The sequence below is a fragment of the Exophiala viscosa genome (assembly GCF_022695815.1).
Source record: "Exophiala viscosa unplaced genomic scaffold EDD37scaffold_9, whole genome shotgun sequence".
Taxonomy (NCBI): Eukaryota; Fungi; Ascomycota; class Eurotiomycetes; order Chaetothyriales; family Herpotrichiellaceae; genus Exophiala; species Exophiala viscosa.
This window is the reverse complement of record NW_026944361.1, coordinates 282,946-295,440: the sequence shown is the minus strand read 5'-3', so window position 1 is coordinate 295,440 and position 12,495 is coordinate 282,946. Positions and strand designations below refer to the sequence as shown.

Sequence of the window (12,495 nt, the reverse complement as noted above, 5' to 3'; positions counted from 1 at the left end):
CAAAGCAAGATGAGCAGCAGGTTCTATGTACGCTTGTTTTTCTACACCCATGTCTACGATGCACACTGACTCTGAACAGTTCGGGGGTTCAGACTCTGGCTCTGATATCGACGACAATGATGCCGCACTTCCTTTTCCCAAGCCGTTAGATCGTTCTTCGTTCCTGGCCCCGGACTTCGATGCGACCGCGTTTCTATCAGGATTGTCCAACCGCTTTCAGACCTTGGAAGACCTTCAGACAGAGTTACGTGAATTGAGCCAGACATTAAACAAGGAACTTGTCGATCTGGTCAATGACAACTACCAGGACTTTCTTTCACTCGGCAGCACATTATCTGGAGGAGAGGATAAGATTGAGGAAATTCGACTGGGCCTACTGGGTTTTCAGCGAGATGTTCAAGCAGTGAGGGACAAGGTTGAGGCTCGAAGATATGAGATTGCAGAACTGTTGAATCAGAAGAAGGCGCTGAAACGCGAGACTGGCGTGGGAAGGTCATTGCTGGAGATTGCAGAACGGCTCGATCTGCTGGAAGAGAAGCTCAAACTCGCCAGGGGCAGGTCAGCGAAGTCAGAGAAGACTGACATACAGGAGATTGGGAATGCACAATGGAGAGAAGACTGGCTAGAATCGGCGACCAATGAACGCGCCGACGAGTACGAAGTGGACGACACCGGCGGATTTCCACCAAAGCTGAGACGACGGATCGAAGAATATCTTATTGTGAAGCACCTTTCCAGCAGACACAGCCCTCGCCATCCTTTCATCCTCACACAAGATTCACGGCTACGCAACATCCAGGAGGTCTTGTTGTCAGACCTTGAGGCCGCAATCAAGCGAGAGCCAGAGATCAAGATGAAGCAACAATTGCTACAAATCCGGGCGGCAGTCGAAGGCTGATGAGACATCTGTCGCAGAACATCACATTTAGAAGTGCATATTCTTCAGGACTCAGCAGGCTAGGAAACGCACGACACCGTACTAGCGTGCCAAACAGCAAATCCTTCTTGTACAGATACATTTCTGCTCCGGTTGATCTATCATACAACAGCCAACTGTTGCGGCGTTGGGGCTCCTGGGGTGTCTCTGTAAAACTCGCCATTCAATGAGAAACCCGGGGTGTTTGTCGAGCTCAAGACCTGCATACAGTTCAGTATCATGGAATGACCCGGAGACGAGTTCGACGTACCACTTCGGCTATATCCTTGAGGATCTGGTCGCTCAATGCTGTGGCATCCTTCTTGACCGCACTGATGTATGCTTTCACATTATCCCTCAGTTGTTCAGGGGTGAAAGTGAGTCTGCCAACGGCCATGCGAACAACACCTGAACGTTCTCGGTACATACTACCACCCAACATGTTCCCTACAGCAGGACCTGGCTTTTCAACGACCGTCCCTAGCTTCACGCTAGGCATCAGTCCTCGTGGGCCCAAAATCCGAGGAAGACCTTCTTTCGCCAGTTTCGGTAGTGATGCAGGTACAGCAAGACATCTATCGAAATCAATCTTCCCGTCTTTGATTCTCTGAAAAATCTCCTCTTCGCCCACGAGGTATGCGCCTGCTTCTCGTGCTTGTTTTGCCGCCGCAGAGTCCGGCGGACATATTACTGCGACCTTGATATCTGTCTTGACCGCGTAAGGTAATCGGATTTGATTACGGATGATGGGACCGTCTTTCTTCGTTCGTAATTTAATTTGAATGTCGTATTTCGGAACCTCAGGATCGCGCGTGACTTCCATAGCTTTGATGTAGCTAGTTCTCGTCAGTTCTGGAACAATTCTACTGGCGATTGCACATTAACTCACCGCATCGCTTCGCACAGGGTGAATTGTTGCATCTCTTTCAAGTCGTACTGCTTATAGAACTGGTGCTTCTTCTTCCTTCTCTTCATCTTCTCTTTTGTTGACTTGTCTTTGCCTGAACCGCCCCTAGGCGCAAATAGTACCGGTATGGACGAGAAGGATCGTGTTGTCGTTCGTGATGGGGACGTAAAGGAGGCAAGAAATGAGGATGTCGTCGAGCGACACAGGCTCTTGGTGGCCACTGACAAGCTCCGGGATACCTCCATGCTGATGCGTGTGAGCTTTCGTGATGGCTCTGCTGTTGTATCTAAATTTCCATTGATCCCAAAAGTCCGCACGCAGTCCAAACCCCGAGCTCCAACGCGCTAAAGAATCAGCTTGGCAGGTTTGTTCAATTTTGCTCAGGCTAACGCGAGGCTGTCGGTCGATCAAGCTCCCCGCGCAAGGCTGTACGTGGTTGGTCCATTGTGCGGGAAAAGTCTAGAGTCAGCCAAAGGCTCGACAATAAAACACCTCATCTTCTCTTCAGCAGGTCTTCTCACAACCCTGCTCATTCTACACCTCGCTGCCCATCATGGCGACCCAAAATGCTCCCAAAGGCAAAAAAGCCCCCAAAGTCAAGCAGATGGAGCTCCCCAATGCCGCTGCTGGCATTGTCACACGATTCCCTCCAGAACCCTCTGGGTACCTCCATATCGGCCACTCGAAAGCGGCGCTGCTCAACGACTATTTTGCACATATCCAGTACCCTGGCGGAAAGATGATCTTGCGTTTCGATGACACAAACACTGAGAAGGAGAATGCGGAATTCGAAAATGCTATTCGAGAGGACGTTGCACTCCTGGGCATTAAGCCCGACATGATCTCCTACACAAGCGATTATTTCGACCAAATAGACGAGTACTGCGTCAAGATCATACAGTCAGGAAAAGCTTACGCAGATGACACTCCTGGTGATATTATGAGTGCGCAAAGAATGGCACGTGAGCCGAGCGTTCATCGGGATGACAGTGTTGAGGACAATCTGGCGCGCTTCGAGGATATGAAGAAGGCCACTGACGAGGGCCGAAGATGGTGCATTCGCGCAAAAATATCACACGCCAACAACAATGCGTCTCTGAGAGATCCTGTCATCTTTCGATGTCCTAAGAATCAAACTCCCCATCACAGGACCGGCCTCAAATACAAGGCTTATCCAACATACCAGTTCGCCTGCCCAATTGTCGACTCGTTGGAAGGGATAACGCATGCGCTGAGAACGACAGAGTACAACGACCAAGACGCACAATACAAATGGATCCTGAAGGCATTAGAATTGAGACCCGTCTTTATCTGGACGTTCTCGAAAATCCAGTTCGTCCGCACCCTTATGTCAAAACGGAAGTTGACCAAGTTGGTCAATGCTGGTGTCGTGTCTGGCTGGGATGATCCACGGTTCCCCACCGTTAGGGGTATCAGACGACGTGGCATGACTATCGAGGGTTTACGGGACTTTATGGTCAGCCAAGGACCCAGCAAGAACGTGGTGAATATGGATTGGCATACCATCTGGACGATGAACAAAAAGGTCATTGATCTCCAAGCCAGTCGATACACCGCGATTGACAACAACCATGTCATCTGCAAGGTCAAGGGGGTCAAGGAAGAGCCATATTCCGAGATGCAACCCAAGCATGCCAAATACAACCTGGGAGAGAAGAAGGTTTGGTATAGCGAGAATCTCCTCATCGAGCAGGAGGATGCACGAACATTCGCCAAAGACGAGGAGATCACTTTGATGAATTGGGGCAATGCCTATGTGCGCGATATCCAGTACGAGAAGACCAGTGACAAATCTGACATTACCGATGGTGTCAACGCGTTGGGTAACGTTGCGTCAATGGAGCTGGAGCTGCATCTAGATGGAGATTTCAAAGCTACCAAGAAGAAGATCACTTGGCTGTCCAAGGACCAAGACCTTGTTCCCGTTGAGCTAGTCGATTTTGACCATTTATTATCGAAGGACAAGTTGACCGAGGAAGAGGAGACTCATTGGGAAGACTTCTTGACGCCTAAAAGCGAGTTCAAGTCCTACAGCGTGGCCGATTGCAATGTGCGGAACGTGAAGGTCGACGACGTGCTTCAGTTCGATCGGAAGGGCTATTACAGATGTGACAAAGCTGCGACCAAGGAGTCGCCAGGTGTTTTCTTCAAAGTCCCCTCCGGGAAGGAATAGGTTGTCGATTCTGCGCCGAATATTGGATTGCGGTGGAAACAGCCTACTCGAAAAGTTTGAAGAGCCCTGCGGTGCATGCACTGAGGAGATTTGTCTCGGATGTACGAAGAAGGTCGCTTCGACGACCACTACATAGTTGAAACGAAGACCAGCTGCTGCTCGATACCTGCCATATATGTTCAGCCTCGTGCGGAGTTGGACGGACGACCCCTTTCTTTCCATCGGATTTTTCCGCCATCATTAGGATTCACCTTCCTGATACATCTCCTGCCTTCCGATAACCGCATTACAGATATATCAGGATCCGACGTGTGACAGAGCCCGGTGGTAGGTGGTGCTTCGTTGTCTGATCTTGGAGTCTCATTTGAGGAACACCCCCGTACTTGTCCTTGCACCTAACTGTCGTTAGCCGCAGCAGTCGAGCGAGGCCTGTGATAACAACCGTCGCAATTGTTGAGCTGATACGAGTACAGCTCAAGGGGCAAGGGTTCGTGGAACATGGATTTCGACCTCATTGTCAAGAATGCAATCATTGTGCGTCCACTTCGCGGCTTTGCTAGGAGGCATTATCTCATGCTGAACAGGTCACAGCCACCGAAGTCCTCCAACCAGGTCTATCAATAGGCGTCAAGGATGGTATCATCGTGGCCGTCGCACTCTTCCTCCCAGCAGGCCCGGATACAAAGATCGTCGACGCTGAAGGAGCTTACGTAACACCCGGCGGTGTCGACTCTCACGTCCACCTGCACCAAGACAATGCTCCTACCGGCGACAAATGGCTGACCGGATCTCGATCTGCCTTGGCCGGTGGAAACACCACAATTCTCGCATTCGCCTCGCAGAAACGGACCGACGAGTCACTCTATCCGGTTGTCGAAGAGTACCACAATCGATCAAGAGGCCAAAGCTATATCGATTATGGATTCCACCTGATTCTGACCAGAGCGACCGCTAAGATCCTGCAAGAGGAGCTCAAGGTCATGATCGAGCAAGAAGGGATTACCAGTCTGAAACTCTACATGACCTATCCAGCCATGAAATTGGGAGACGGAGATATGCTGGACATCATGATGCAAGCTCGAGAACTGGGTGTTACCACAATGATCCACGCCGAGAACAGCGATATGATTGACATGTATGTTGCAACCCTGCCCAAAGCCCACGCGCCAACCTCCCTTTCACAGGGATAAATACTCGTTGTGGACATTGAGACTGATTTTGACGACGCTAGGATAACGACACGCCTCCTCAAACACTCACGCACCCTCCCCAAATTTCACGCCATCGCTCGGCCTCAAATCGCCGAAGCCGAAGCTACACACCGCGCCATCTCACTCTCAACACTGACCTCAACACCCATCCTAATCGTCCACATGTCCTCGCCGGTCGCCCTTTCACACGCCCGCAAAGCACAATCGAAGTCCCTCCTGCCTGTTCACGCGGAAAGCTGTCCTCATTATATGTACTTACTCTCGTCGAATCTTGCAGCAACCAGCATCACAACGCACGACGACCACGGCCACTCGCACGAAGTTGATGACGAATGGGCTGGGTCACGACACGTCTGCGCCCCGCCCCTCCGGCACTCCGACTCCGATCTCCAGAGCGTTTGGGACGCAGTGAACAACGGCACCATAACAGTGATATCTTCCGACCACGCGCCAACACTGTACAATTCGCCCGGCGGGAAACGCAAACCCGTCGTCGACGCCCAGGCAAGCAGCTCAGTCCCCACATTCGCCCAGATCCCCAATGGTCTGCCTGGCATCGAGACACGACTTCCCATCCTGTTCAGTGCGGCGACAGACCCCTCAGCCCCAGCGGGAAGAAGACTATCGCTCCCACGGTTCGTGGAACTCACCTCGACTAATCCCGCAAAGATGTACGGACTGGCGGGCAAGAAAGGCAGTATCGCGCCAGGGTACGACGCCGACCTGGTCGTTTGGTATCCCAAGCTGCATGACGACGCCAACATAACTATCACGAACGATATACTGCACCATAGTATCGATTACACGCCGTTCGAGGGGATGAAAGTGTGCAATTGGCCACGGTATGTGCTTTTACGAGGCGAAATGAAATGGGATCGCGACGTAGAACTGCGCGATGGTCATGGAAAGGGTATCCTCGGGAAACCAATGGATGGCCAGTATCTGAAAAGAGCCAAAGGTGAGGTGCTCGTGGGAAGACTCGGCCAGACGCCGCCGGGGATGTTGGAAGGCGAGACGGACAATTGGATGACATATACGCATGAATAGGAACGGATCCATGTTACCAGAGAAGGTATGAATATCAAACCATATTCTTCAAAATATGCTAAGTCCAAATACTATGTGCACTATGTTGTCTTTGCCACAGCAGAACCACCGTATGCGGCCCCTTCAGGTGCTGAATGATGTTCACACTGTCATTTTCCAGCGGTCGCTCGCGTACTGGTCTGCCCAACACCTGTGCCTTTACCTTCCATCAGTCGTGTAGTCGAGTTATGAGCCCAAGGTGAAGCTCGATGTGTCAAAGATGATGATAGTTCAAATCACACAATGGTGGGGGGCTCAGTGGACCGCGTTTCTGCAAGACTTCCAGAAGAATGACTCCGTAGTACGGCTCTGCTGCAAAAGCAGCATGTCCTTCTGCCCAGGGATTGTTCCCAAGGTCGGCACCTTGCTCGGTCAATCGCTTTTTGAGATCTTGTAGTCTCTGGACCACTGTTTCTGTTGAGATCTTGAGATCTTGTGCTATCGCATCGTAGTCCAACTTCACTTCAGTGGGAGCATGCCTAACACATGCGGCCAGGAAGACATAATTCTCGTATTCCGACCGGGCAATGTACCCAATTCTGGGTTTCGTATCATGACTTTGTAACTCTGTTTTCAAAGGCTCAGGGATTGTGATTTCATGAACGTCTTCGCTTGCTGGCGGCTCACTGGGTTGGGATAGTGCATAATTGGGACTGTCTTTCGAGGTGTCGTCGTTTTCTCCTTGCGGCTGAGCTCGCGGATAGATAGGTTTCTCATCGTACGGTGCTTCCTGTCTGTATAGAAACTCGAAGTATTCTCGAGACTGTCGATTGCTAAACCTGTCCGAAACACTTAAAATGTGATCAAGGAGCTTACGGTGCTCTGTGAACTTACCTTTGTCGCATGAGTCTTTCTATGGCGGCCTCTTTTCTGGCCTCTTGTTCAGCAATGGTCAGGCTGGCCCACTCGTCCGACGATTGCAGCTTCTTTTTCAGAGCCCATCTGGCGTTGCTGTCCGCTTTTCCCGCAGATGCCAGCTGTATTTTTAGGGATGACTTGATTGGACCGTTGTGCTGGGATTTCCTGACCGAAAGGCTTTCGTTGTCTCCGCCTTCGACCTTGCTCTTCTGTTGCGGAACACTATCTTGCGCACGACCTGATCTCAGTCCGTCGGCAATGGATCTTGTTCGAGGTTAGCTTCTCAATTGGTCGGCTGAGCCATCATGTTATCGATGGAAATACCTTGCTGCATTCGAGTGAGTGGCCTTCAGGGATGGTGTACCGTTCGGGGGTTTTGGCTTCGAGATGCTGGTACTCGGTGAACCATTAGGGGTTGCGTCTTTCCGATGGTGGACTCTGTCATCCTCTCCATCGCTGCTGTAGATTTTCCACTCTTCAGCTCGGACACTGGGCAGATTTCGGTCGATATGGGTAGTGCTAGTCATGGGATTATGAGCTCCATGATGTGGCCGAGATTTTGAGATGTCATCGGATTTAGTTGTAGTCGGAGAGGACTGTGGCACCCGACCATTATGCTTCCTCGACCGTGGATGGCGGATGGGCGGCATTGTCGATTGACGTTGATCTGAGAGTTCCTGAGTTTCTGTATGGCCTTGGTATGATATGGTGCTGAGTGAGGAGGATAAGGTCGAGGTTTGGACCAAGAGTGACTTGTAGACCTCGATTGAGCGACACCAAAAGATGGCACAGTGCAGCTTTGTCGTTTGTTTCAAATTCTGCATATACCTGCTCATACACATTAGCTGGCTGTGTGCATTGATCGAGACATTCGGAGAGGTAGCTTGAAGCCTGGTCCTGTAAGACAGGCTTAGACCTTGAGATTTAGAATGAAGTTCACATTGGGTCCATCACCAGAAGAAAAAAGCGGTAACAAAGACGTTCAAATGTTATCGCTTCACTGTCTGTCGTGAGTTCGACCGAGACATGGTAGTCGAGAAGTGAAATAAGAGAAGAGTGGAAGTTGAGTATGAGTGCCTTGAGAACAGGAAGTCGCAACCCAATTGTGACTGCCCCAATGACACCAAATTATAAATGTGGAAGATCATCAAGAGGCAGTACGGTGCTGGGCTCAACCTGATACAGCTTCCCAACCACGGTCGCGAAATACCCTTTCAAGGCGGATTGAGGCGTGCCTTCTCCCAAACGTTTAGAATGTGGCCGCACTAATGGGTTCCTTCCACAAGGATTTCTGTTCATAAACCTGAACGCCTTCAGTCTTAGGCCAGATACATCCCATAACCCGTCTCTTTGGCGCCTTGAAAATGCTCGCTAATTCACACCCAACCAGAAGACGCCGTATTTGTGTTCTAGCCCCAATAGTTCCACTACTTGCTGCTGCAAGCCTGTCAACAACTGAAAGCCGGGTATTGTCGTGCTGTGGACATTTCGTAACTTCAGTCGCTCTCCGGCATCCGCATATAAGCATCAATGGCTGTAGAAAAGGCTGCAAAACCGCCACAACCAAAAAGAGCGGCTTGAGGTCCAGCCTTGTATGCCAAACCTGCACCGGTTATGCAGCCAGCCATCGCGCTGTTCTGAAGATCTGACTTTGCTCTGAAACCCTCGATTGTGCATTCGACGCCACTGTATATCCCACCTATTAAAGCAAAGTTCTTTGCCGATGACCACGACCTTGAACCCATATCTTTTAGACCACGTCTCAGTTGTTCTCGTACCGGAAGTGATGTGATTTGTTGTCCTTGCGCAGAAAGCGGTGTATCGTAGGCCATCTGCAAGTAAATTGTCAGTATCAAGACCTCGGGGTGGAGGAAGATATGGGCGATACGGTCGTACACTTGACATGAAAAGTCCAAAGGCTCCTCCAAGGAGTCCACCCATGGCGCCAGCCATGATGGACTTGGCCATACAGCTTTCAGATGCTGCTTTCACTTTGACCACAAGTCAGCCACTGATAGCTCTTCGCATGCAACTCAAGTCAAACGCGGCTTGAGATTGGGACTCGACTTACTATATTTGACCATCTGCTGTTCTTGTTCACTCATGCCTGCGGTGTCGCCGCCGGCGCCCATACCGGAGCCACCATATCCAGGGTAGGCCATCGCAAGCACTCCGGATGAATTATCGGCCGCAAAAGAGGGGACACGGTGTCGAGGTGCTGAACTCGAGAGGTATGATCGCGGAGTATCAAAGTGACACGATGTGAGGTCGTAGAGACTGCGAAGTCTTTGGTGTAGGCTACGAGAAGATGACTCGAGGTGATTATCGGAGATCCGGGACAACATTTTTCTGCGGAGAGATGGAGGACTCCCATTGGCGGAGGCCAAATCGCCTACTTGACGCCCTCAGCCTCGTCGCAATCAGGCTGCGTAGGTATAGCTCGGCGACTTTGAAATCGTCTTTGCTCTGTAAGTGTGCAGAAGCAATCTCAAAAAGTTACTGGCGACAAATGTTTCCCGGAATCATCATCCTCTTCCATGAGCACTTTGAAGGACCAATACCGCGTGTCTGGAACGCCTGACAATTGTCCATTATAAGCGAACAATCTGCAGCACAGGGATCTGCTACAAAGTGAAGGGCTAAGACTTGCTCCTGTCATATCACATATTGACCGACGCCCTGCAAAGGCGTGTTGCAGCGAAGCTAATGTCTGTGGTCACTTACAAGCAGTCACTATCACTCATCTGCCAAACCACTGCACTGCAACGCTGCAGCTGTCGATGGTCATTCAGACCATGCCTTTCCGCCTCGCGGCGTCCCTCACCACCACCCTTCCCAACCTCAATCGGACATCGTGGTATGAAGCGCGTCGCTGGCTTCTCCAGAATGCTGTTGGCCTAGATGCAGTATCCGCCACAGTTTCGACGTTGTGGTCAGGAATCAGCGCAAATCAACTGGGCTTTCAACCAAGCTGTCCTGTCGTTATGCTCGCTTTCGGCCTCTTACCATGAGCATCGCGACGGCTCGTGACGAACAATAGCATTCCAAGTATCTGAAGTAAAAGAACAGCGGCAACACCATGATTCCAAAGAATGTCCTCGAGCCGCGCATTTTCTCATTCGTCGGAATGCTTCCTCGGTGAGGTGCGAAATCCGTGAGTTTGACTCGCCGGACTTGTGCAATGAAATCTGTCTCAACGTGAGTGTGGACATTTGCACACTGACTTTTCTGACTTTTATCACGGGTCTTTTAGTGGCGAAGCTTGTAATGCCTCGTCGTCGTCGAAGACCTGCGCCAAATGACAATATCACCCGTGTATCCTCAGTCAGTAACAGGTCGAAGTCCAAACCAGGGGTGTTTCCCGCAACTTCCGACTGCAGTCGAATAAGCACTGTGCTGAGTACATGTCTGAGACGTACATCCCCAACACAACAGGACTCGGTGGCGAATTGGTGGCTATCGGATCAGCCTCTGTTGCTCTGGAACATGCTCACAATGAAACACGCATGCATTCTTCCAGACATTAGCGTAGAAGGGGTATCGCATTTGGTACTGGTAACGATATCATCTCTATCATCTTCCGCGTCCTCGTCCTCCACCCGCGCCCGCACCTCCACCAAACATGTTGCCCATCTGGCTCATCATGTTCCCACCTCCCATCGACTGCAACATCTCCATCATCTTGCCCATATCCCCTCCACCGGGCATTCCTCGGCCCATTCCACCCATCGACTGCATTCGTTTCTGCATGGCAGCCATCTGTTGTTGTTTGTTTCCTCCCTGCATCATGGACTGTGCCCTCTGCATGTTCTTGCGCTGAGCTCCCATATTCTTGGCAAGTCCAGACATCACTCTATGTTGTGTGAGGACTTCCTCAACGTCGCGCACGCTTGTGCCAGAGCCACAGGCTATTCGTGTCAGCCTGGTCGGTTGCGAGACCAAGATTTTGCCGTCAGAGTCCAGCTCTTTGGCGGTCATACTGTCGAAAATATAGATCATCCGCTTCAACTTCTCATTTCCGTCTTCGTCCGACATTCCTTGCATCATGTTGCCCAATCCGGGAATCATGGCGCCCAATTTCGATACGGGGCCAAGTTTCATAATGTTCTGTATCTGCTCTTTCATATCTCGCAGCGTGAAAATACCCTCGGCCAAGTGTTTTTGCGTCTCCTTCATTCCTGCCGATTCTCTCGTTATCGTCTGAATCTGTTCAATCAGCCCGGTCATGTCACCGTATCCGAGCAATTTCGAGATAAACGGCTTTGGAGCAAATCGTTCCAGGTCCATCATATGCTCGCCGGTACCCAGAAAGATAATGGGGGTATGTGTTGCTGCGACGGCTGATATAGCACCACCTCCAGCCGCTCCACCATCAGTTTTTGTGATAATAATGGCTCCGAAATCTGCCGTCTGTTTGAAGGCTGCTGACTGTGATTCCGCTGCTTGACCGATCGTGCCGTCTAGCACCATGATGGTCTGATCTGGCTTTATAGCATTTTGAACCTGCACCATTTCCGCGAATAGGTCTGCTTCCTGCTGGTGACGACCTGAGGTATCAACGATGATGATTTCGAACTTTTCTTTCTTGAAACGAGCAACACCCTCCGCTGCGACAACCGCGGGGTCCGTCTGCGTGAGGGAGCCGTAGTAAGGTATTTTCGCCTTCGTGGCATTCTGCTTCAACTGATCGTATGCGCCCGCACGAAAAGTATCGGCGCAGACCAGACATGCTTTGAATCCTCGTTGTGCGTAATGCCTTGCCAATTTTGTACATGTCGTTGTTTTTCCGGCACCTTGAAGACCGACAAACATGATAACATTGGATCTTCCTTTCTTGGGCTTGTAGGGCTCGGCGTGAGGATCTACCAGCTGAACAAGGTGATCAAAGACGGCCTGTTGAATGAGTCGCTTCTTAGTATTCGAGCTCGTGTGAGGTGGTAGATCTTTGAAGTTGACGGCGCTATGTATGGATTTCCGCAGGTTCTTGACTAATCGGACGTTGACGTCTGCTGATAATAAGGCCGAGCAGATCTCCTTGACCATAGACTCAAAGGCTTTCTCATCGAGATTAGGTTCGCGGTTGAGGTTTGAGACTGCGGCGTTGATCCGCCGACCCAAATCGGAGAGAACCATATTGCAGAATTCCTGGTCGTCTCGCAGACAACTCGGATGTGCTTGGTGGTGCGCAGTATGAGTTCAATATAAGGACGACGTGGGTGATGGTTAGAGTGGCATTATCTTGTGGAGGAGTCGCAGTTTCCAGGCGGGGATCGGAAGTGTCAAGCAATCCGCAGTCACTAGGCCTGCCGAAGTTTTTCCGCTG

The 12,495-nt window shown here is 50.8% G+C and overlaps 7 protein-coding genes across 7 annotated transcripts; 3 read left to right on the top strand and 4 right to left on the bottom strand.

Moving 5' to 3' along the window:
• Positions 1–9: 9 nt before the first annotated feature.
• EDD37DRAFT_567282 (oligomeric golgi complex component, COG2-domain-containing protein) lies at positions 10–898 on the top strand (the record flags this gene model as incomplete). The annotated part of the gene is made up of 2 exons (XM_062814142.1): positions 10–27; positions 80–898. 2 exons carry the CDS (start codon positions 10–12, stop codon positions 896–898), a joined length of 837 nt encoding a protein of 278 aa, XP_062667707.1.
• Positions 899–1,038: 140 nt separating this feature from the next.
• Positions 1,039–2,068, bottom strand: EDD37DRAFT_658853 (50S ribosomal protein L1; the record flags this gene model as incomplete). The annotated part of the gene is made up of 3 exons (XM_062819006.1): positions 1,039–1,137; positions 1,188–1,752; positions 1,806–2,068. 3 exons carry the CDS (start codon positions 2,066–2,068, stop codon positions 1,039–1,041), a joined length of 927 nt encoding a protein of 308 aa, XP_062667706.1.
• Positions 2,069–2,376: 308 nt separating this feature from the next.
• On the top strand, positions 2,377–4,017 carry EDD37DRAFT_611327 (glutamyl-tRNA synthetase; the record flags this gene model as incomplete). The annotated part of the gene is made up of 1 exon (XM_062815281.1): positions 2,377–4,017. The coding sequence occupies one exon, from the start codon at positions 2,377–2,379 to the stop codon at positions 4,015–4,017; it is 1,641 nt and encodes a 546-aa protein (XP_062667705.1).
• Positions 4,018–4,190: 173 nt separating this feature from the next.
• Positions 4,191–6,405, top strand: EDD37DRAFT_497300 (uncharacterized protein). Its single transcript, XM_062813419.1, has 4 exons — positions 4,191–4,344; positions 4,497–4,551; positions 4,602–5,152; positions 5,249–6,405. The coding sequence occupies exons 2-4, from the start codon at positions 4,516–4,518 to the stop codon at positions 6,273–6,275; spliced, it is 1,614 nt and encodes a 537-aa protein (XP_062667704.1). The 5' UTR covers positions 4,191–4,344; positions 4,497–4,515; the 3' UTR covers positions 6,276–6,405.
• On the bottom strand, positions 6,402–8,445 carry EDD37DRAFT_496915 (uncharacterized protein). Its single transcript, XM_062813417.1, has 3 exons — positions 7,497–8,445; positions 7,149–7,436; positions 6,402–7,093 (listed from the first exon to the last, which is right to left on the bottom strand). Exons 1-3 carry the CDS (start codon positions 8,012–8,014, stop codon positions 6,529–6,531), a joined length of 1,371 nt encoding a protein of 456 aa, XP_062667703.1. The 5' UTR covers positions 8,015–8,445; the 3' UTR covers positions 6,402–6,528.
• A 223-nt stretch (positions 8,446–8,668) lies between these two features.
• Positions 8,669–9,334, bottom strand: EDD37DRAFT_652175 (Tim17/Tim22/Tim23/Pmp24 family-domain-containing protein; the record flags this gene model as incomplete). Its single annotated transcript, XM_062818434.1, has 3 exons — positions 8,669–9,004; positions 9,069–9,163; positions 9,244–9,334. The coding sequence occupies 3 exons, from the start codon at positions 9,332–9,334 to the stop codon at positions 8,669–8,671; spliced, it is 522 nt and encodes a 173-aa protein (XP_062667702.1).
• A 1,130-nt stretch (positions 9,335–10,464) lies between these two features.
• EDD37DRAFT_496687 (signal recognition particle protein SRP54) lies at positions 10,465–12,490 on the bottom strand. The gene has a single exon (XM_062813412.1). The coding sequence runs from the start codon at positions 12,303–12,305 to the stop codon at positions 10,746–10,748; it is 1,560 nt and encodes a 519-aa protein (XP_062667701.1). The 5' UTR covers positions 12,306–12,490; the 3' UTR covers positions 10,465–10,745.
• Between the last annotated feature and the right edge of the window lie 5 nt (positions 12,491–12,495).